This window comes from Triplophysa dalaica, chromosome 23 (genome assembly GCF_015846415.1).
Source record: "Triplophysa dalaica isolate WHDGS20190420 chromosome 23, ASM1584641v1, whole genome shotgun sequence".
NCBI lineage: Eukaryota > Metazoa > Chordata > Actinopteri > Cypriniformes > Nemacheilidae > Triplophysa > Triplophysa dalaica.
In genome coordinates, this window is record NC_079564.1 from 11,340,153 (window position 1) to 11,364,713 (window position 24,561).

At 39.2% G+C, this 24,561-nt stretch overlaps 1 protein-coding gene across 2 annotated transcripts in view; it reads left to right on the forward strand.

Moving 5' to 3' along the window:
* The window catches only part of nrp1a (neuropilin 1a), a 60,284-nt gene that overhangs the window by 33,133 nt on the left and 2,590 nt on the right, over window positions 1-24,561 (forward strand). The window contains exons 7-16 of one of the 2 annotated variants that reach the window (XM_056738112.1): window positions 7,148-7,303; window positions 10,109-10,253; window positions 13,323-13,654; window positions 14,981-15,125; window positions 18,261-18,371; window positions 19,457-19,504; window positions 21,555-21,698; window positions 21,781-22,058; window positions 24,068-24,164; window positions 24,399-24,452. In XM_056738112.1, coding sequence (XP_056594090.1) covers window positions 7,148-7,303; window positions 10,109-10,253; window positions 13,323-13,654; window positions 14,981-15,125; window positions 18,261-18,371; window positions 19,457-19,504; window positions 21,555-21,698; window positions 21,781-22,058; window positions 24,068-24,164; window positions 24,399-24,452 — 1,510 coding nt within the window. The remainder of the gene's footprint in view (window positions 1-7,147; window positions 7,304-10,108; window positions 10,254-13,322; window positions 13,655-14,980; window positions 15,126-18,260; window positions 18,372-19,456; window positions 19,505-21,554; window positions 21,699-21,780; window positions 22,059-24,067; window positions 24,165-24,398; window positions 24,453-24,561) is intronic. The other variant, XM_056738113.1, reaches the window with a different exon arrangement.

A 24,561-nucleotide genomic window follows, 5' to 3' on the forward strand; every position in this document is an offset into this window, starting at 1 on the left:
CATTGTGACTTTTGTGTTAAAATCTATTTGTCTTTTTCCTTGGTACAGTTATAGATTACTGGTCTTTGTCAATTTGAAATCGATAGGGAGTGTTGTTTTGTGCAATGAACAATACTAACACTCCACCATTACATGTATGTTCTTTGAAAAACAGTCAATAATTGGTCTGCACTTATTTCACAACCCATCATTTGAAATAAAAGACATTGGCAAATATATTTGTCATTGTTCGGTATTCTGATTGTTTTCGCTTGTATTCAACCCCTAAGGAGTATATTCTGCATCTGCTTGGATCGAATGAGTTTTTTTAACTGGTGGCCTAAAGAGAAACCGAGCAATATTTCTCTTCCAGCACCCAAACCAATCGGTTCCACGTCATTTCACACTTGCCACTTCATATTTTATTCAGGATAATTAAGTAGACTTTGCAAATGTTCACCCTCTTGGCTTGCTGAACTTGTTTTGTCATTACAGATATTAATGAAACTCTAAATGACTCGCCTCCCACGATGCCGTATTGAGCTGGAGAGAGCACCATTTTACAACCGCTTTGAATTCTCCAAAGAGTATTGATTAGAGGAAGGGTGCTTTTTTTACTCTGAGAAATTTCGGCAAATCAAACGTATTCTGTTTCAGCCCTCACGGGCCGTGCCCCGTGAATCCCTTTCCGCCAATCACATGTCAAAGTTGAACCTCGCACATCTGTTTCCAAGGGAACAAAGGCGGATCCCTACCGAGGATGAATGATTTATAATTTGGAGACGTCCTGCTCTCGTTCTCCCCCCTCTTTCGCGTGCCCGGCACTTGTGGAGGAGTTTAATTATAACGAGCGTTATTAAAAGAGTGGAATTCTTCATTTGGCTTTCATTAAGCAACACGAGCCTCCACAACAGGCTTTCTCCATCTAATGGCACAGTCCACTTGGCACGCACATCTTGGCACTCGCTCCCGCGTCCTACGCATATTATCAGTTCATTATTTATTACATTTACGCTCTCGAATGTAATTTACAGGACACTTATATTATTCACGGAAGGTTCTTCTGTGTTAAATATCCCTGTTTCGTCCACAAGGTGTCAAAAAGGCCTAATTTGTCATGCATCTTAATCCTTTCAATTTAATCACAGTCTATGTTCCACCATGCCACTCCTGGTGTTAAGTCCAGGGTCAGGAAATGTAATCTTTGTCCATGTGTGCCTGACAAGCACATGGCTTTCTCACATTTAGTTTTTTTTGTGTGAATATTTTGATGAACTCAACAATCGAACACTGGTCGTCCGACCTTTACACTACGTTCACCCAAAGGACAAGTGTCTTGCTATGAAGACTTCCAGCCTGCTGTATTTATGGATATGGCCTGGTTTCAATCGGAAGACTTTGTTAAAGCGTGACTACATCTGCACAACACATTTTGACTCACACATGAGGAGACTTCCGATTTACAGAAGACCGTAACCTACGTTGTGAGGGATCTTATGGAAGGCTCTTTGGAGAGCCTGGCATAACAAAGAATGATTTCTGATTGGTAGCCCTGCTGGGATATTTCGCATACTGCAAGTGATGCAATAAATGCGAGCTCATCCACTCGAACGGCGGCCGCTGATCAAAGAGCTTTTATGAATTATGCATTTTGATCTTGGAAAAAGTCAACCGTCAATACTTGAAAGCCTCTGCCGTCTAGCTCCTTATTTTTGAATAGAAGTCGCTCTTTATAGAGCGTGTTTTGTTTCATTAACCGCCGGCTACAAAACGCTCTCATCCATGGGTTCACCAAAACACGTCAACCATTTGCATATATGAAATGGTGCTTTGAATAAACAACGGTTCATTAAAGAACCTGCTGCATACGTGTGTCCTGCTGTTCGGCTGAATGATTTAATTCACAGAGACGTGAGAGCTAGTCGTCTTTAGCGTCGCAGGAGAGGATGTTTGCTTTTATCGTGTTCATTAAAAGACCCGGACAAGAGGGCAGAGCGGCCAAAACAATAAGGGGCCACGAAAGTCCGCGACTTGTGGAGTGCCAGCCGGGTTTCGTGTCAGCCAGTTCAACAGAAAGCCATCAAGTTGATTGATGGAGGTGAGAAGGGAATGTGCCAGGTCGCTAGATGAAAACAAGGATTTTAAGCAACAACCCCACCCTCTTATTCCTGCTCGCTCTGCCAATGCGTCGCCGACCCATTTCGCTACAAAAACAGGTCAGAATTCCAGGACCATCAAGCAGGCACTAATTACAGACTTCCTCTGAGAAAAACATTTCTCTCAGGCACTTGAGCCCGAGTTTATCTAGGAAGAGAGGGAAATAGCACGAATGGGACAGTTCGGCGGGTGAAATGTCATTCCTTGTAGCTGCGCGCTTTGCCATATCCTGTTTTCGTTCGCGTGTCATCTGCATGTGTTTTCTATTAGCGATGGTCATCTACGTCCGCTCTCTTGTTTTGCTTAGGTTTTTCGTTCTTCAATTAAGGGATAAGCGGCTGCTATTTTCAGCCGATGCTGTTCTCCTGCCAGCTGATGAGTAATTAGACAGTGGGACTGTAATTAACATGAGAGTCTCTACTGACGAAGCCCACAGAGCTGGTGTCAAGCTAGGCCATCCTGCTAGCAACACACCTGCACGAGGTACAGTCTAACCATGATTTTAAACCATCTTCATGCAGGTTATTAATCTGAAATTGCGAGATATCTTCCTTGATATCAAATTCTAGCGATTAAATATTAATACAGGTGCATGTTTAAAACATGAAGGGTCATAGAGGCTATAGTCTGTGTTCTGCTTGTCTGGGGAAGTCCATTTCTTAAATGACAGAATAGTCTATTAGCTATCCATCAGCTTATTGTTAAAAAGAAGGGCCGTACTTGATTATATGGCTTTGAAATCGATTAGGTTATGAAAGTGGGATGTTTAAGGGGAGGGGTTGGAAAATAAGGGCGCTTTCTCACCTTTGTTTCGTTTCATTTGGTCCGGACAAATGGTGAAAAATGATACATTGTAGCATTTTCCAGCGGTGTTGGTTAATTTTCATCGACACTGATTGCTTTGGTCCGAACCATTTGAAACTAACCAAAATCCAGTCACGTGACAACATCCACATCACTCGTTGGCGAGATATAGTTTATTTTTAAACTAAATAAACTCACCATCAACATCCCGTGTCAGATGTGGTACGTTAGCCCAGTCAACTGTGCTAGCATCAGTCGCATCATTTTTTGCGGCAATGGCGATCTCAACAACATCCACCGGGTCAACGTCCGGTGTTGTCCCAAGTATATTATCGAGGTCATCGTACCAGGGGAACTTGTACATCCCGCATTTGGATGAACTGCTGCCGGAGTTTTAGTTCAGATCTATTAAACCCCATTTCCCTGTTTGCTAAACAATGAACATATTGTGCTGTTCTTGTGAGTTTTCGAAAGTTGGGATGTAATATGGTCATCCAAGTTTGGCCACGAGCTGCCATGCTAGTGCAAACTGTCAACAAATAATTGTCATCATTCAAAAATGCACACCGCAGCTGACTACGGCTACTAGTTTAGTTAAAAAAAAGGAGTACTTTTTTTATCTGTGTCTGTTCGAGGTCTGATCACGTCCTCACCACAAAAGAAACGCTCCATGGTGCGTTTGAAAGCGTACCGAGATCACCTCTTCAAGTAGGTCTCGGTACGCTTATTTGGTCCGCTTTTGGTGCACACTGGAGCATTCACACCTGCCCAAACGAACCGCAAGATGAAAAACGAACTCTTGTGTGATTCAACCGTACTAAATGAGTCAGGTGTGAAAGCTTTCTAAGAAGGCTTGATGAAATCACTTTAGAGTGTTAAAGAAAGTTTTTATGAAAAAATGACAGATGAATTGTTGACAAGACCAGGATCTTTCAATTTTGACTTAACGCATAACGCAACAGTCATCATATTTTAATGTTAATGTAAATATTAGTTCTTATGTTATGGATGTATTATCATTAATTATTGTGTTGTTGCTGTTGTTGGTTTGTCAACATTAGTAGTTCATAATTTTTTATAGTATTTAAATATTTTAGGACATTTTGTATAATATTATGTACATATTTTGTATAATATTATTTACAGTATATTTCTATATCAATATATATTTAAAATACATGTTATTTTCTTGTTTAAATGATAATAATAAGGTTGAGTCCATCCTACCCGAGTTTGGCAAAATTATATTTTTAAGCCCCACTTAAAAAGCCCCATTTACATACAGTAATGGTGATTTTCCTTAACTAGGGGGTGGTTTGGGTTTTCTCTATCTGAAAAAGAAGTAGATGATCAGCACTCGGGCACATGTGCATAATTTAAAAAAATAAAATCACTAGAAGGCTAAAAATATCCCTGGCTAATTCTACCAGGTAAATTGGGTGATGAATGGGAGGTCTTCTAGGAGCCTATAGATCTCTCAGCTGGCAGTAATACAATTTTCATGAAAATGTGAATTAATTATACCTGTAGTTAATGGAATTTCAGAGGAGCCGTCAGAGCGACCAGGTGTCATGGGATGGGCTGGGGAGAGGAAGCTGCGGTTTGATGGATGAAGTAGATCTTTGCCCTGTGAAACCTGCCGTCCCACATTTGTGTTTGCTTTTGACTGGGCATCTGTCTGCTCAATGTCTTAGTTCCTCTCGGCTAACCTGCACCAGATGGTGCTTGAGCCTTAGATACACAAGAGCAGTCGTGTTTTCAATGATTGACCAATTTGTGGATTTTTGTTGTCCGCTTTATGAAAGACAAGTGGGAAATTCAAAAGAAAATAGCAAACAGAAAATTTTTATTTGACACAGTAAGAATCACAAACATAGATATGTCTTATAAATATATTCTGGACGGAAGGTGTTCTGTTGAGAGCAAATTGGAGATTTGTCTTTTATAATAATTGATGTATTTTATTTTTAGGAAACCACCAAACAAGATGTTTGTTTAGTTCAATACAATAAGCATGAGAAAGTAAGTGTTAAGTAGAGTTTAAGCAGATTTGATGTCTCGGGCAAGAATGCTTTCTTCTAAAACACGCACACACTCTCTTACAGGCTTTAATGTAATAAAACACACTGTTCATTGAATTAGCTCTGAAATATCTGTCGAAGTCCGTATTTCACAGATGGACTGTGATGAAAACGTGTACCAAAACTTTTCCATGACAGAATTATAAGATCCTTAAAACTCCGAGCTACACTAGGGCTTTTGACAACAAGGAAATTAAGAATGTTTTTTTATACAGTTTCATTTATTTGATCATGTTGCGGTGATATCATTGGAAGGGATGTATTTGTAAATTAAATTAAATCAATCTGGAGTCTTACATAACCCCTAAAATAAAAACATGTGGAAGTAAAAAAATCATGCCACGTTGTTTGAAAACACTTTGTTCTCGAGGGACGCATGGATTCCAGTTTTTACTTTCTCACTGCAATTTTAAAGGCCGGACTGATTGTATTAAACCTGCAAAGTCACAACACCACGAATACTGTTCAACTCAGTTTTAAGTCCAATGTGGTTTCAGTCCTTATTTCTAAGAATGACAGAATACCTCATTGTTGTTGTTTGTGTGGTCATAAATAGGTCAGATGAAATGCCCACTTTCTGGAAAACGTACTTGTTTTCTTATAAGGAAGTGTGATATTTTTATTGGAGCAAGAACATGAAGTCTGTCAAGCAGGGGTTTCCCATGAGGAACTGGGGCTTTCCATCTCTTGTTTCTCCTGTATACTTTTAAGCTTAATTCATACTGGATTGATTTTAAAGTTAAAAGGGGCAACACTTTGTATATTTATAGTATATATATTTATTGCATATACAGAACATTACAGCAGTAAAATATGTGGATGTTTCATTTTCCCCTTTCACTAACCTTTTTTCTCTTCCGCTGTTGGAAGCAGAAAGTCATTAATAACTCATGAGCCACTCATTATTTCTGATCTGTGATCAGCTGATGTGATTGAAACTGATCCAGTATGTCTCTTCTTCAGCCAGGCTTTATGATCTCAGATGTTTGGTCGCTCGGCAGCTTTCATCTTTTGCCATGTGTATTTTAGCATGTCCAAAGAATAAATGCTAAAGTCCGTTCTGATATTTCAATATTAGTAAGATGTGTTTTCATTCATTCAGATTGTGCTCAGTTAACCTTTAGAATCTCATACAGAAGCTTTTTCCTATTTTAATTAAATTTTTTCCTTTTGGTAAAAAAAACACATTCTCAAAAAAAAGTGTCAATTTGTCCTGCGCTGCTTATATGCAACTACATTCAATCGTTGACACCTCTGTATGTAGTAAAAGATGCTGATTCAAAAATGCACATGCCAAATAGGCAAGCTTCAAAATCAAGTCTCTAGTCCATGTCAAGGGAATAACTAATGTAAAATAGGTGAAGTCCAAGAAGATACAGTCATGTAGGAAGCAAAGTGTCCAACAGACCAACTGCACACCCAGAAAACAAGTCTTAAGAATCATTTGAGATCATGTTTTGAGGTCTCCTTTGAATCTCTAAAGAATATGTGAGCTGCCGGTCTTTTTTTCTTAGATAAAAAATATACGATACTGGAATTTGCTTTTCATTTCCCCTTATTGCTGTCTAGGGGAGATAATTGAACTATTAAAGAGATCTCATTTATCATTGTTTTTTCCTGCAGGCACACATACACACCAAAAAAAACACGGAGCACAATGTATTACAGCTGTGACCGAATCAAACTATAGCAATTCTGTTAACATACACAATGTATTCTTTTTCACTAACCCTTGGCCATTCTCTCACAAGCCCTTTCCATCCAGGCTCGCGGGGATGACATCACATCTCATGATTTTTTAATGAAGCATTCATTTTTCAACACAGCACACATATGAAATTCTGTTTCCTTTTATGTGCCTTTTTCTATTACTTTTTTCCCAACACAGGATCTGTGAGGTTAGATATCCTTCCTCATCCAATAATCTCTTGTCTCCCGTTCAGGAAATTAAATCGTCACATCGACGACGCTTTATTAAATTGAGATTCATTAAAATTCATCTTTTATTCTAATACTCACCTGCGCTCGTATGAGCTCAATATTTGACACCCGATAAGCCACTTTTAAAGTGATACTCCCTCAGTTCTGAGTAATATAGAAGTAATACGGATTTTCTTTCTCCGCAGGTTGATCTCGGGTTCTTGCGCTTTGTATCCGCAATCGGCACGCAGGGTGCCATCTCACAAGAGACCAAGAAGAAGTACTATGTGAAGTCCTATAAGGTGGATGTGAGTTCGAACGGGGAGGACTGGATCACTATTAAGGATGGCCCAAAACAGAAGGTGATTTGGTTTCTTTTTCTTGGTTATAAAATATGTGATATTTTAACATTAAAATACAGTTTGGAAATCTTGGTAGGAGCTCAGGTAGAAAAGAAACTTATTCTCAGTCCAACATAAAGGTAATCTGTAACTAGGTCCGCTGCTAGAGCTTCTTGGCAGGTAGCCCTGTAAACATCTCCTCACATTGTAGCCATGCACCGTATGTGTCCAGTACACCAATCCATGCTCCAGCTCCAGATGGGAATGCCACGCTCATGTGTTCTGCAGAGCTTGTGTTTCTCCGGGTCCATTATGTGCCCAGTGTGGTATGCTAATCTTCCCTCTTAAAAGACTGAATTTGTGAGCTCTGTAAAAAGAGACTGAACTGCAACTCCAAAGCCACCACAGTAGTCTGACTGGTTTTCTTTTTTCCTTTAAAGAATGATGTCAACATTTGTGGTAGGGATTTTTCCTTACGGGATGAAAGGAGAGAACAAAAGAATTAATAAACAGCGAGTGGCGAACGGAGAGGGTGAGAGAATGATGAATTCTGGGAAGGTTTAGAGGGGTTAGAGTGTTTGAACAGCTGGTTGATCGCACTTGAGCCCGCGATGGATTGAATGAAGGCCAAGACGCTGATCGATTAGCCATCAGGTGAGCTATCGCTAATGTCTCTTTCAACACTGAACGGTTAACCAAGACAGGCCTGTTACAGTGGACGCAGCGGTTAAAGGTACATTGTGTAATTTATAAAATCGGAACAGATTTTTTTAATCTAGACATCATACACTTGCAGACGTTTTGAAAGTTTCAGATAGAAACACATTAACTGATCAAATCTGCAGACTAAAAATCTGGGCAAAAATCTTGTAGTGTGTTTTAACCTTTAGTTTAATACAAAGTGTCTTTGATAGGAATGGCAAACCCACAATGCATTGCAGCAAACTCAGTAAGTCCTAGCTGGTCGATGGTATCAATAAGAATACATGTAGCAATAAAAAAATGTTTAATTATAATAATTTTTTTCAATTTGTGTGTGCGTTTTATGCCTGTTTTTAGCTAGCGGCATGCTAACGTCACCTACAGTAAATATACGCTGCATTTTACTGTATAAAGGGATGGACACAAAAATGAAAATCCTTTTGTTATTTATTCACCCTCAAGTCATTCCAAACCTCAATGACTTTCTTTATTCTGCAGAACACAAAAGAAGACATTTTGATGAATGTTGGTAACCAAACAACATCGGTATCCATTGACTCCCACTGTATGGACACAAAATCAACGAGACATATCTCAAAATATATTCTCTTGTGTTTCACTGCAAAAAGAGTCATATACAGGTTTTAAATGACGTTGTAAATGATGGCAGAATTGTATTTTTGGGTGAGGAGTTTTTTCAATGCACTAGGTATCACAGCAGAGTCATAGCAATACTCGTTTATATGTGTTTATATGTTTGTCAGCGTTGCCTGCCAGCTCCAACTGTTTTGAAACCGACCTGTCAAGCTAAGCAAGCCAATTAGACGCCTCCGAGTATTTGTGTGTCTACAGTATGTGCAGACACATCTTCATGCCAGAGAGTAAGATTGAACTTAAATATACCCAGAGGTCCAATTTCTACTCCGACCCTCAACTAAAGTACACCGTTCCCTTTTTAGAGCCTGCGTTTTTAAGATGCGCGGCCTTGTTTCTGTCTGCTGGGCTCTAAAGTGCTTTTGTGAGGTAAAGGGCCCATTTACAGACTGCTGAAACAGCATTTCGGCTGCATGGTTGTTGCACAAAGGAAAGCCTTTTGACTACTTAGAGCACCAGAGCAGAGCATTGGTGTGACATTTAAAGATAGTGGACCGCTCATCATTTGTCTCCCGTCCAGACACATGCGTTTGAAAAGTAGTGCCCAGGGACACGAATACCAGAATGAATTTTGGGAAAGACGGATGCTGCGTGCCCGGTGCTTAGCAACATACTGGATGACTTCCTTTATGGATTATTGTTTGACCACTATGTTTAGAATCGTGGGAGGCAGAGCGTTACAACTGTACCACATGTAATGTTGGTTTTTAGGGTTAAAGGAATAGTTCACCCCAAAATAAAAGCTCTGTCATCATTTACTCACCATTTAAACTCACCTGTATGTGACTCTTTCTTCTGTGGAACTCAAAAGAAGATATTTAGTAAATTGTCTCAGGAGTTCTGTGTTTAAGGCTAATGCTGTTTGGTTATAACGTTCTTAAAAAGATCAAAATATATCCCAATGCGTCGCACTTTGTAAGTGAAAGGAGGATCAAGGAATAGATAGCTAGAAACTTCAAGAAGCTTTAACTCAAAATTCCACAGCTGACCTTTCTAAAGGACGTGTGAAACCAGATGTGCTAAGAAAAGAGAAAGTTTTGAGGTCTTGGTGCTATTTTTTGTTTCTTCAACAAATCTCTGTTAGAGAGAACATGTGCTTGCTGTCAGCAAGAATCAGCGCCATGGACATAACACTGTCTAATTCATAGCTGATTCATAGTGTCTGCTGCGTTTGCTTTCAGTAACAACAGACGCCATTGTATAACCGAATCGTCCAAAACTTTCAATAGCTCTAAGCCAGACTCTGACATCATAAAGTGGCTTTTGTATTGTACACAGTTGGCTCCAGAGATAATTCAGCTCAGTCTCTATATTTACGTTGTCACTTTTGATGACGCTAATCCAAACGCATTCCTCACGTTTTTCTTGTTTCTGACGCGGAGTGTCGGATTGCTGACCTCAAAGGTCTCCACTTGGCGGTTTCATTAAAGAAACAGTGTAAATAACTAATGTGTGCTCTCTGTTTGCCAGGTTTTCCAGGGGAACATCAACCCTTCAGATGTGGTTAAATCCAAACTTCCCAAGCCCACGCTGACACGATACCTCCGGATCCGACCCTACGCCTGGGAGGCCGGCATCGCTCTGCGTTTCGAAGTGTACGGATGCAAAATCTCAGGTTGGTTACGAAGAAATAGGGCTTATTTTTGGCCGGTATTCGCTGGCACGTGTTCGAATTTGTCGCACAGTTTGTTTAGAAGCAAAGTGTTAATTTACATTCGCTTAAACGCTCCAAACGGATGTCTTGTTTTGTCAACACGCCACTCCAGCATGAGCTCTCAATTAGATGGTTTACGTTTTGCAAAAGTGTTTATTCATGCCGCCGAAAGCCTTTTGCGACTCCTGTGTGCGCCGAGTAGCTCTTACGTTGTATACAAGTGTGCGCGCCAACAAAAAGATCTGTGCTTTCGTGTTACCTCACGTTTGGATGAACTTCATTTAACATGAATGCCACGAACAGCATGCTCTACTGTCGCTCTCCCGACCTCTCTTCTTCAACCTGAATTCTGCTTCTATCCCCCTCCCCTGAGACCTAACCTCTCCACATCTCTCGCACACTCACAGATGCCCACATTACATATGCCGAGATCCACACCCACCAGCCGCACTCAGCCCCAGCTGGCCCCGGCCTCATTTGCATATTCATCTACATGTTTTGACTCGGCTCCACCCCACAGAGCTTTGATTGCAAAGGCATTGGTATTATCAGCGCCTCCCCGCTGAGTACATTTCTGCATGTGTAGGAGCAGAGCGTGTGTTTGCCATCATGCATTGTCTATCTGCCTAATGCACAACGTGCATAGGAGGCTTATTTTTGGAGTCGGTGTGCACACATAGATTTAGCTCTGGTTGTATGTATGCGCGTTTGTGTACGCGGTTCGCCGCAGATCTGGAGCGCAGCTGTTGCAGTCGTGTTTTGGACGAGAGAACAGACCGCCTTTTAAACACATCACAAGAGCGAGGGCCTCCCTATGACATCATCAGTATACATCGGGCTCCCTTATGGTGATGCGGCAAAGACTTGCGGCTGATTAGAGAAGCCTTTATAGTTCCACAAGCAAACAAATACTATTCGTTGCTGTCGGGTGGAAACCGTGTATCTCCATATTTTATAACTTACGTATATATATATTTAATCAATTATTATTGTTATTGCTCACCGTTCATGTTTGACTATGGTAACAAAATATTTCTTATGGTTTGTAAGTAGTGCCATGGTCAGTGTACTATGGTATCCCCACAGGTATCATTAGAAGATGCTAATAGATGTTTTTCACAACTGTATCAGACAGTGACAATATCCACTTAAGATAAGCCGGCTGGCAGTTACGAGGTGGTCTCGCACACATTTCAGTCCTGATAGGCTGTCCACATCCCCACAGCCATTAATAAACTTCCTCCCGCTGTTTGTAAATAAAACCATCTGTGCGTGTGTGGTCGCCCAGCTTCTATGTGCTGCGCCCAAAACAACCCAACACGCCATACACGTGACCCTCCCCACCCTACGGGCGTGTCCTTCAGGGTCTACCACACCAGGAGCTTTCACCAAACATCCCCCAATCACATCTGAGACCCATAAACAGGACCCGAAGATTGAAAATAAACTGGGTGTACTTCCAGGCCGCTGAGGTCCAACCACCTCAGTTCAGATCTGTTTCATCGAGGTCCTGAAACAATTTAACATGCTCGTACGAGAAATTATACACAAATGTGTTTTCCAAAATCTGGCAGGGTAAATAAAATACAACCATGACTGTACAAACAAATAAACAGTGGAAAAAACAAAGACTCAAGCATTTGTTGTTTTATGAGTCGGGAACTCACATTTGGACTCGTGAAGGGGTCACAGACAAGTGGTGTTTCTGTTCCACAACTGCAGAGGAAGTTCCCTCCATCAGTACAAAGGCAGCGTTGTGAATGAAAACTCTGTTCTGGTGGTATTTCACGGGACATTAGGTCCATCTGTGAGGAGCCCAAGATCGTTGCTTCCTTGCTTCACGGGTGCCGATGGTAGATTACCGTATTGCTGACAGATCACGAATTCCCAAGAGTCGGAGAAGCTACGAAAATCGTGACAGCCAACAAACAGGCAGTGAAACGTATACGTCTGATAATTTTAAAGCAAACCTGCCTTTGCTGAAAAGAAGCAAAGCATGAAAAATCATATTGCAGCGGTGGAAGGAAGTGAGCTTGGAGAGATAAAGATTACAGTGGGAATGGTGCTGCAGAGATAAAAGGAAATAGAAAGTAGGAGTGATCAAGGATGAAAGCAAGAAAGCATTAAAAAAACAGACAGGGATTTTAATTAGAAAGCTTGAGAAAAACAAACAAAAGAGTAAATGTACAAGGTCAATGGTGAAAGAAAGATGGAGAGAAAGAAAGACAATAAGAGAACCAGAGGTTCCTTATTTGTTTTTAGTGCACTTCATCTGTCTTTCCTGTGTCGTGAATATCTGTTCATCACTTTTTGTTAAGCCTGTTTCTGTCTTTTTGTGGGTTGTTGCTAAAAACGATTTACAGTTCACTGAGGTGTGACCATTTTTATAATGTTATCAGCCAACATCAACTTTATCTTCTCTCGTCTCCTCAGACTCATCCACACACAACAAAGTGTTTTTTCACAGTTATTGTTCAATAATTCATCCACATCATTAATCCAGTTTAAGATGGAAGCTGTGTCTAAGATGATCATTAGCTTTTTGACAATAGCCACCATGTCCCGAAAACTATCTAGATCAGCGATTCTCAACCTTTTCGACTACAAGGCCCCCAATTTATTCAACACTATTCCCTGCCGCTCACAAAAACTCAAAATTTCTACCGAATAAAATATTTCATAGCATGATATTAACGGGAAAGTGTTTATTCAATATGAAAATAAACAAATAATAAGAAATATCGTGAGTTTTAGTTGTTTTAAAAGGTATTTAAATGCTCATTTTATCTCCTTGGAAGTCAGCTGGGGCCCCTTTGTGGGCCACGGCCCCCCCTGTTGAGAACCACTGATCAAATTAAACTGTTATGGTTTTGTAGGTGGTTGCTGGTCTGAGATGGTCCACCAGTTTAGATCATCCATAAAACAGCTCAACTGTTTCACAGAAGTTTTTGTGCTAGACAACTGTAAATTTGTGTTGCCAAGTGCAAGTGATTGGTTTGTGTATAACACTATAACTCCATCCCTCAACAGAGTTCCCATGTTCAGGCATGTTGGGAATGGTCTCAGGCCTCATAACAGATGCCCAGATCACAGTCTCCTCCCACACAGAGCGTACATGGATGCCGGAGAACGCCCGTCTGCTGACCAGCCGCTCGGGTTGGGCGCTGTTGCCGCAGCCTCAACCCTATGTGGACGAGTGGCTGCAGGTGGATTTGGGTCAAGAGAAACTGATCCGAGGGTTGATCATCCAGGGAGGCAAACATCGAGATAACAAGGTCTTTATGAAGAAGTTTCGACTGGGCTACACTAACAACATATCCGACTGGAAAATGGTGATGGACGCCACTGGCAATAAACCCAAGGTAAGATATAAAAAAGCGTGTTGAAGGTAAATTTGGGAAATATGGATGTTTAATCAGGATGCTTGTGACGTTCCTAAAGCCCGTTGCACATTGAGTCCGAATTTGTGTCCGAAATTTCCGTACATTAAAAAATAAATACGACCTCACGTTGTGTCAATCACATTTAGACTCTGCCTTCGATATTTTCGTCCATCATAAAAAAATTCGGACCGGGTTCGATTTTCTGCGTTTTTTGCTTCCGTCAAGCATTTTTAGTGGCTTTTTTAACAATTCAGAAAACAGTACAAACGAGAGCCAAATACATTTTGGACTGTATGTGCAAAGACCTTTAGTGCTGGTTCCAGATCAGCTTTGGTTTGTTTATTGTGATGTTTTTGATGAGTTTAAGGAAGTTGTAAATGGATGTATAATGGATTCTTCCCCGGCGTATAGCTGGGCATGCTGTGAGCGCAACATTAAGAGACCTCGGAAGACATTAATCAGTATTACTAATTATTATACAGCTAATAGCAGTCATAATGCAAAATAATTTTATAAATTATGTACGCGATAATGTACAGTCAAACCATCATTGTTATAAAAATAAACCCTGACTGGGTGATCAAGACTTTATGCAAACCAGACATGATGACTATACATTATCATACTTATTACTTATCAACCAAGTAAATAAATAAAAGGGTAATAAATATTGATTGGGGGTTTAATTATTTCTTTGCGTAAGGGGGAATAGAGCATAAAGTGACGCACCACATCCTCAATCAAAGCTGAGTTATATATAAGAAAATATATAAGTACCAGGTGTCTCAAAACCTTTTCTTTTTTATGTTCTTCACTTGAAGGACTAAAGGAGACACACATTAGCTGATGGCCATTAACATTCCTTCATAATTCTGATCCCTGTACCATTGTTACCTCTGGCGAATATCATTCCATCTTCGTGTCTTTTCTGTCTGTCTCCTGTGGTACCTTTTGTCTGGTTTGGAGGACTTCAGAAGTGTGAAGTCAAAGGCTGATGCTTTTGAAGGTCTGGGTATCCTGCTGGTGCAGACGGCCGTGTTAGCCCACAGCTTTTCTTTTCTGCTCTAGCTCAGCTGTACGATGTCAGAAGTAAAGTCGAAGGCTTTCTTTCCTCTGGTGCTTTGTTGCATTAGAAATGAAGTCGAGAGAGGTGTGCGCTCCGTGCCCTTGCGCTTGTTCTATCATTGAAGCTCTGTGCTTTAGTTTCTCACGTCGAGCTGCTCCTAATAAAGCTTGCCATTTTTCAGTTCATTCTCAGTGCTTGCCCGATAACTACTGTTTCTCTCCTGTTGTTAATCTTGGCAGATTTTCGAGGGGAATTTGAACTACGACACACCAGCGCTGAGGACCGTGGAGCCTGTATTGACACGCTATATTAGAGTATATCCAGACAGAGCCACTCCTGCTGGTATGGGACTTAGATTGGAAATCCTGGGCTGTGAAATGGAAGGTAGGTTAAAAAATCTTTCACAGACTTAAGTACATAACCACACGGTAATACAGTGCCAAGTAGCAACAACAGAGTAACTTATTTATTTTATTAATGTTTTTCTAAATTTTTGCAAACTTATGGAAAACTACTACATGGTATAGACTATGGGAATTATATAAACGGTTTGTTCCAGTCCTTGATTCTGATGTTGTTTTAATTATGATAAAGCACAGCTGTGACTGCTTCACCCAAAGATATAATATCTAGATGCCTCATTAAAGTGCTCCAGGCACGTAGACGTGTCCGCCATCTTGGTATGGTCCTCTAACGTCACTCTCAGTTTTCTAGAATGGCACATCACTCATTCACGAAAAATTGAATACCATTTAATGGTAAATATAATGTTAGAGTTTACACAACAACAAATATGTTTTCATAATCAAACACAGTCAGCTTGCTCTTGAGTGTCAACGGACCGTCTTGGCAGGGTTGCCAGGTATTTGAAACAAAATCCTTCATCACAAGCCGAACGTACCTAGTCCAAATGATAGAACTTAACGTTCATAAATAAAATCATATTAAGATTGACAGCTATGTAACGAAATCCTTTCACTCATAACCTGTGGATAAAACAAACCGGAGCAACGGTTACAAAGTAACTCAATTCCACAGGAAAGCCGCAGACTTGGCAACAGAGACAGGCCCGCACCGTTCCAATATAGCATCGGTGTTGATGGCATCAATAAAACATCTGTGAAAACATTCAAAATAAATACATTTTGGCTTCTTTAGTATGCTGACCTAAAATTTGCAAAACCCTGGAAAATGATTGTTACATGTATGTATAATATGGATTTATATATATATATATATGTTTAATATTTTTTACGAAAGATTCAGATTAAAATATTTTAAGAAAATGTCAGTTATGTGACCCTAAACAGTAGTGTACAGTACAATTATGTTTATTATAGTTTCATTGTGATTATTTTCATTCAAGAAATTTGAAATAAAAAATATTTTTCATATCTACCTTACATTACGAGTAGCTGTTTGGAGACTTTTAATGTAGCTTCTAGTTCCCACATGAACATCGATTCATGCACGTAATGGTCAATCTTGCTGAAATCCAAAGACATAATCCAAAACCGAGCAATGTAAACTCAAGACAAATGAAATTCTAGCCCTTTGATCGAAAAGGCACTTGTGGATCCTCAAGCGTGTGGTCTTACAGCACAGATGCTATTTGATTAAATTTGGACTTTATCTACGGATGAGAACAGGACAGAGCTCGCTTTAGCTTTCTTCATAATTAGTTGCCCAACAAATGACGCTTCAAAGGATTTCTCCTACCTAGAAAGCCATGGGCCTGTAATGCTTTTAAATAACAGGGCCCCTCACAGCTGGAGATCATCTTTGCCCCACCTGCCTTGAAGGATTAGGAAGAGGTCCTTGATGTCCTCCCCTGCTCTTATTCTCTCTGAATTAGCTTAGCTCCGATGGGGTGCGTCTGTTCTGTCGAGGCAGCGTTAAGTGGATTTACATATTGGATTTCCGCGAAACCGGGAGACTTGCTAGAGTAAGCTGCAGCGTCCCACCGGGAGCTTTAATCAGATGATAATGCTTGTTTTCCCTTTTAATGCCGACACATGCACGCATTTCCGTTTCTGTCTCTGCTAAAACTCTCAATCAAACAAGTGACCCCACACACATGTACACGCTCCTAACAGCGGGGTGCTAAGTCCTACCAGACGTCTGGAATCAACAGTGCTGTCCAAAGTCCCGCACGATGACCTTTCTACGACCCTTCGGCTTTAAGGGATTCTGCCCCTGGTTTGCTCATGAGACCTCTGCGACAGCTCCCGTTTCCCCCTTTTCAACCCCCTCTCTTGCCCCGGCACATTTTTTGTCTTTCTGTCCCGGGAAAGCCATCTAGGATTAAAAGCAGCTCATTACAAGCCGAGAGTAAACGCAGAGTTTCAGGCAGATGCAGGCAAAGGCCACATCCAAAGGGGCACAAGCAGCTATAATGAGAGGACACCGCAGTTTCACGTGCTGTGCCGGCGCAGGGTGGAGCATAACATCTACAGCCAAACCCAGGCACAGAGTCACACTGAGGCTTATATCAAAGAGCTATGAGCACAGAGGATAATCATTAAGATGATTTGTGGTAGCACCAATATACATCTACCATAGTTTTATGATGTTTTTAAGTGCTTTGCTAATGAAATGAAGGTTCATTGAAGGTACCATTTGAAGATCCTGCTATATGAATAAAGATATCATTCATGATACAATAACTCTACCATGGTACTGCCATAGTACATTTTGACAGTTAATAGAGATTGGTAAAGGATCGTATTTTTTGCCTCTTATAATCGTATGTTTAATATACAACTGTGTGGAGAGGACTTTGGACAATTGTGATTCACTGTGGGTGGGGTCACCCATTAAGACACAATATAAAACACTTATTGCAGTTGTGACTGTCTAGTTAACTTTTACCGCCAGTGTTTTTTTAAAGTTGTCTGTAAGCACCAGCATTTTTAATAAATTTACAAAAATATAAAAAGGACCCCATATAAAAATATTATATTAATATAAGAATATAAGTGAAAGAACACAACCTTTCTTTTAAATAAATAATGCTATTTTATTTTTTCCTCGTTTGTAGGTAGGTTTCTTTAATAATGCAACATTTTCAACAAAAAGCTGAGAAAATGTGATTTTTCCAAAGACTTCAGATTCAGATTTAAGATCAATACTTTTGTATTTTCTCTCTTTGGATCTGTACATGCTGTACTCTTTCAGAAAGTGTGTAACAGTGCCCCCTATCAAATTAATGTGAAACATGAAAACATGATTTGCCAGAAATTTTCGTCAATGACGAGGTATATGTATAACAACTTTGATATTTTTTACGGATTTTTCACGTAAAATTAAAGAATGTAATTCTACAGAAGTTAACTTTTTCTAATACGGTTATAGCCGTCAAATTACAGAAGAGACTGCAAATTTACAATAAAATCATAACATTTTTTTTTAAGTGTACAGAAAATGTCATCAATGGTGGAGAAAGTTAATATGTAGACAATGTCCAATTTTATGCATATTGTGTAGCTCATTTTCATCTTTCCTCTTTCACTCTCACAGTGCCTACAGTGCTCCCGACTACTCCCACTCCCTCCACCACCCCATCAGATGAGTGTGATGATGAGCAGGCCAACTGCCACAGTGGAACAGGTGATGACTACGACCAGACAGGTGCTAACACCCGCCTGCAGAGACTGCACCCTTCCTTACTGCACCTTGCACCTTCTGCTATGCTAATCACACCATCCTAATCCTCACTAGACTAATTGTCTCCCTTGGTTCAGCAAATAACAGTTTTTCAGTCTTTTCCAACACTACCTTTGCAATACTAATCCTCTCTTCCCCCACAACTTCACTCCCCTGACCCTCCGGCCATGTTCGGGAAGACATAGTACTCATACTAAGATTGTAAAGTATGTTTACTGTGCACAGTATACTGACCTTCTGCATGCATCTAACAAACACACTAACCTTGCCAAATGCGTTACACTTGCATTCCTAGTAAACCGAGACACAGCGACAAATTAACCAATACCAGTATTAAGTGCCATCTCAATTTAGTCATTTGTAGAATTGGACTTAAAATAGCAATCTTAGCAACGTCATGTGACTACGAGGTACAATTATTATATTGTTACATATAAACTGTTTCATGTACTACATAGTATTTATAAGTTAGCATGCAGTATGCAATTATTCCATTTTGAACATTACTGAGCTTAAGTTTTTTATTGGATATTTGGATTCATTATGCCTGCATCTAAATAACTAAATAGCAAGCTAATGTTAATAAATGTTTGTTTTTGTATCATTCATATCGTTTCGGATACTTTACATTAAAAGACATGTTTTGTGAACATAGGATGAAGTAAACCCTACACTGTAATTCCATCTTGAAACATAGCTATGGCCTTAGTGCTTATCCTCTACACTAAACCTGCACATTACATCTATTTTACTACAAAGTCTTCTTGTGTTCTCCAGCTGCTAACACTTACACTTATATCTAAACTCTGTCTTTAATCTCTTCAGTGCAGTCTCACAGTGTGTGTGTTGCACAGAATTACAGCCTGCAAATGTTAAAAGCAAACGTTCCTTATAAACAAGATTGTGTTTCCATGTCTCAAAGCTTATTTAAAAAAAAAGGTTAAGCAAATAGAAAGAGCCTCTTGATAATTATCCAAATAAAACATTGGCCGGCCTGGCATCCCATTTCAACTTTCCATCTAATGGCCTTCGCTGTGTGCACCCTACAGGTGGAACCACTGTGCCAGAGATGACCACAGAGTTGAGCATCGGTCCAGGTGAGAAAGTTATTCGCTCAAATGATTAACCGTCTCTTTGCACACAGCATGTGTAATTTGTGTAATTATACTGGACCATCTAATGCAAATGCTTCAGCAAAGTGTGTTGTTTTTTCTATGTTTATTAGTGCTATACCAATTTGAGGTGCAAATACTATAAGTGGGTCATTCAGGAATCATGTGTTGACTTTCAAAACATTGTTGTTTTCCACGTTTAACCTCAATGGTGTGAGTGGAGTGGGACTTTCTTTTTGCTAAACAATTACTGGTGGTGCATGCACACCACCTTTGGTGTTGCATGTCTCTTATTTTTAGAGTACGAAACCTCCAGCTGTGCGTTGAACTTGCTGAAAATGAGAATTTACGATCTGGCAACCCAACACAACACACTGGAGTAACTGCCGCAAGTTCACTCCAAAGTGCCGCTAAAAGAGACACTGCGCCTTTAAGAACGACACTTATTTCGTGCTTTAGTTGTTGAGGATATTGGATTGATATCGGTAATGTGTATAAACTCAAAGATGAGTATGAAAGTGTTCTCATTAAAGTCTATAAGGAGGCGTTTTAATTCGCTCACTCAGCATAATGAATGATTAGCCATTCAAGACAGCTATCTAATGAGCGAATGAGAAATGCCCCTTAACTGACCTTGCCTAATTAAGGCAGCGTGTGCGCGCGCACGCGAGTCTGTCTCATCACACCATCAAAATACCTGCGCCTAATAAGCACGTGACCGCGCGTGTGTGGTCATTTCTGGACCTGTGGGCTCTCTATTATTGGATGTGGTTTCGTTGCTATGATAAGCATTTTAAACCGGTTCAACGTTGTGGACTGCGGTAAAACGCATCCATGTGCTGCCTTTCATTGCAGAAGCCCCGATACGTGAAAAGATGGAAAAAGTTACTTCTAATTGGAAACGGGCATTTTCGCTGCAGCAATGGCCGAGTGCCTGAGCTGCGGCTTTTAATGGGAAATTCTTTCCTCCGTATTCGGTGAGCAAATACCGTCGGAGAGTCTCGGAGAGTTCTGCTATTATTAAAGGAGCACAGCCTTCAGCTTTATTAAACTGTCTGGAGGAGCAGCGATGAGGCTCAGCAGATGCTGGCGTAACTGACATCCTAGATGTGCTTCTGCTTCTCTGTCCGTCTCAATTCTCTCTCTCTCTCTCTCTCTCTCTCTCTCTCTCTCTCTCTCTCTCTCTATGGCTCTCAGTCTAACGTCGTTAAATCCCTCCCTCATTTCTTTATCATCAGTCTCAATTTTAAAGCTTTACTGTTTCTAATTTCTTTCATTTTTTCTTAAGACCTCACATATTATGCATATTTATGATAAATACTTCTCAATGCGTTAAATGTAATAGAACGAAAGTTTACTGGTTAATTTGTAACGCAACTCTCTACTGCCACCCAGTGGATATTATAAATGAAATTGGATTGTTGGACCCAAGAAGAAGAATAAAGGAGGTACAGTGAATGAAAGGAGCTAGCATTCCCATTCATCTCAGTGGCTGCCACTGTGATGTAAAAAGGTTTCGACAGAAAGAAACAACGTTTGATGCTTATAAGGCATCTTTTGATGCTTCTAAGGCCCTCCAGAAAACAATCTCTGGCAAAATATGTACTATAATGTAATGCGAATGTCAAAATATATATGTTGCATGTAAACTCAATGAAGAAAGATGCTCTTGGCCTCAATATGATTAGTTTATAGTATGTCCAACCGAACCATAAAAGTGGTGTCAGGTATGACTAATCTCCATTTGATCTCCATATTTTTTGACATAAATCATTATTATTAGTCACCCTTTATGTTCATCACTGGGTTTTGCAAATATCTAACCAATGAAAGGTTTTTAAAGTGCTTGTCAACTTTGACCATAACGCTAAACAGTATTAAATCTTTTAAAAAGTACAGTTTTTTTTTGGACATCTGAGGTTTCAGAAGGACTGTGACCGTATACATAAAAATGCATTTATGTTGATAGTTGCGCAACAAAAAAAAAACAGTCGCATTACTTCCATGTTTTAACCTGTACGTCATCTCTCTGCAGCCTTCTTGTGGTTTGCCTGTGACTTCGGCTGGGCGAACAATCCCTCATTTTGTGGCTGGATATCAGAGGACAGCGAGTTCAGGTGGCAGATCCAGTCCAGCGGAACCCCAACTCTAAACACCGGCCCCAACATGGACCACACAGGTGAGACAAACATCATGGTTGTGGATCATTAACTTACTGATATCCAGCGCTTCCAAAGCTCACATTTACTCTTTCCTCTAAGGCGGATCAGGAAACTTCATCTACACGCTGGCAACAGGTGCACAGGAGACGGAGGTGGCTCGGTTAGTGAGTCCTTCAGTGTCGGGGAAGGACTCGGATCTGTGCCTGTCCTTCTGGTACCACATGTTCGGTGCCCGCATCGGCACGCTGCACATTAAGCAGCGCAGAGAGAGCACTAAGGGCACAGCTGATGTGCTGCTATGGACTGTCAGCGGTCACCAAGGCAACCGTTGGAGGGAGGGCCGAGTGCTGATACCACACTCTAATAAACCCTATCAGGTATGAAAATAGGAGTTTCGTCACATAGGCTGGGTAGTACCGCCCACAATTACATTTCATTGGTTTAAAATGTGCCTTTACATAAACAAAAAATAAGTTTTAAATGGTTGTTATTGTGTCATGAAAATTGTGACCTTGTCTGAAAATGCATCCAGTGTAAATTTTATAACTTATTTATGAGATATTGAGTACTAAAGAAAAAGACAAAAATAAAGTTACGTGTAGGTTACGCGTTTATCACTGTAAATTATAGATTATTCGACAGATTTTGAGATACAGCTCTTACATTTCATGTATAATACTGAAATTAATGATTTTAAATATTGAAATAATTTTATTGATACTGTTTTATTGTTTTGCACAAAAATGATAGCAGAGGTTGACTACCTAAACATTTACTTCAATCTTTGAGTCTTTTTCAGTTAATATTAAAGATATCACATTTTTATTCTCACAACATGTTCTTAACATTATTTAGATAAATGTTTGTAGAAAGCAGTAAATCACAAGAAATATATATATTTTAGCTGTGTTTTCAGAGGCAGGGTCACATTTTTTTTCACCTATACATAAAATTATTTAATTATGTATATGTACTTAGGTATATAGTAGTGTATACTGTATACTCTACAATAACTTATGCATACAGTATGTACTTAGGTATATAGTATACTTTGTATAAATTTATATATATTTACTTAGGTATATAGTAGTGTATACTGTAAACTCTATAATAACTTATGCATACAGTATGTACTTAGGTATATAGTATACTTTGTATGAATTTATATATATTTACTTAGTTAAATATTCGTGTGTACTGTAAACTCTACAATAACTTATGCATTAAGTATGTACTTAGGTATATAGTATACTTTGTATTAATTTATAAATATTTGCTTAGGTATATAGTAGTGTATACTGTAAACTCTACAATAACTTATGCATTAAGTATGTACTTAGGTATATAGTATACTTTGTATTAATTTATAAATATTTGCTTAGGTATATAGTAGTGTATACTGTAAACTCTACAATAACTTATGCATTAAGTATGTACTTAGGTATATAGTATACTTTGTATTAATTTATAAATATTTGCTTAGGTATATAGTAGTGTATACTGTAAACTCTGTAATAACTTATGCATACAGTATGTACTTAGTTATATAGTAGTGTGTACTATGTATACATTTATGTATATGTACTCAGGTATATAGCAGTGTATACTGTAAACTCTATTATAACTTATGCATACAGTATGGACTTAGATATATATAGTAGTGTATACTATGTATAAATGTATGTTTATGTACTTAGGTATATAGCAGTGTATACTGTAAACTCTATATTAACTTATGCATACAGTATGGATTTAGGTATATAGTAGTGTATACTATGTATAAATGTATATTTATGTACTTAGGTATATAGCAGTGTATACTGTAAACTCTGCAATAACTAATGCATACAGTATGTACTTAGTTATATAGTAGTGTGTACTATGTATACATTTATGTATATGTACTCAGGTATATAGCAGTGTATACTGTAAACTCTACAATAACTTATGCATACAGTATAGATTTAGGTATATAGTAGTGTATACTATGTATACATGTATGTTTATGTACTTAGGTATATAGCAGTGTATACTGTATACTCAATAATAACTTATGTATACAGTATGTACTTAGATACATAGTAGAGTATACTATATATCAATTATTGTATGTGTACTCGGGTATAGTGTGTACCAGTGGTTGTCAAATGTTTTCGTGGTAAGGGCCCCTTTGTGTAAAGTGTATTGCATTGCGCCCCCCAAATAAAGAATTTCATACGTATACAATATGTATTTATATGTGTATATAGTAGTGTATACTAAACACAGTACTATATATTAATTTATGTATATGCCTAGGTATATAGTAGTGGTTGGTCTTGATTTTGGTCCAGTAGTTTTACTTTTTTTTTTACGTTGAATTTGACACTTTTTGTTGTTGTTTCAGGTGGTAATTGAAAGTGTGGTGGAAAGGAAAAGTTGGGGAGACATTGCAGTGGACGACATCAAAATCTCAGACAATCTTAACATTAATGAATGTAAAGGTAACTCAACCAGTCTACTACAGAGTTAAAACTGAATGTGTCCTTCTTGTAGCTCAATGAGAAGAAAGCAAAATGTATAGCTTGAATGCACTGTAAGTGCTTTGTATTAAAGGCTCTGCCATATGCGCATGTAAATTATTACAACTGTACAAGCTTTCTTTAGTTAAACTTCAAGCATCCTATTATGATCATTATATGAGACTTAGTTTGCTTATCTTGTATGTTTTTTTGTAGACCCTGATGTCCCAGAAGAACCAATTCTAACTGAAGACAAGTTTGATGAAATCAGTAAGTCATATTCCAAAATTCGCTTCACACAAATCAGTTAAAAGACGCTGCAAATAATCCATCACATCTGGAATCCAATAACATAATTATTGTTCATGCCTGAAACATG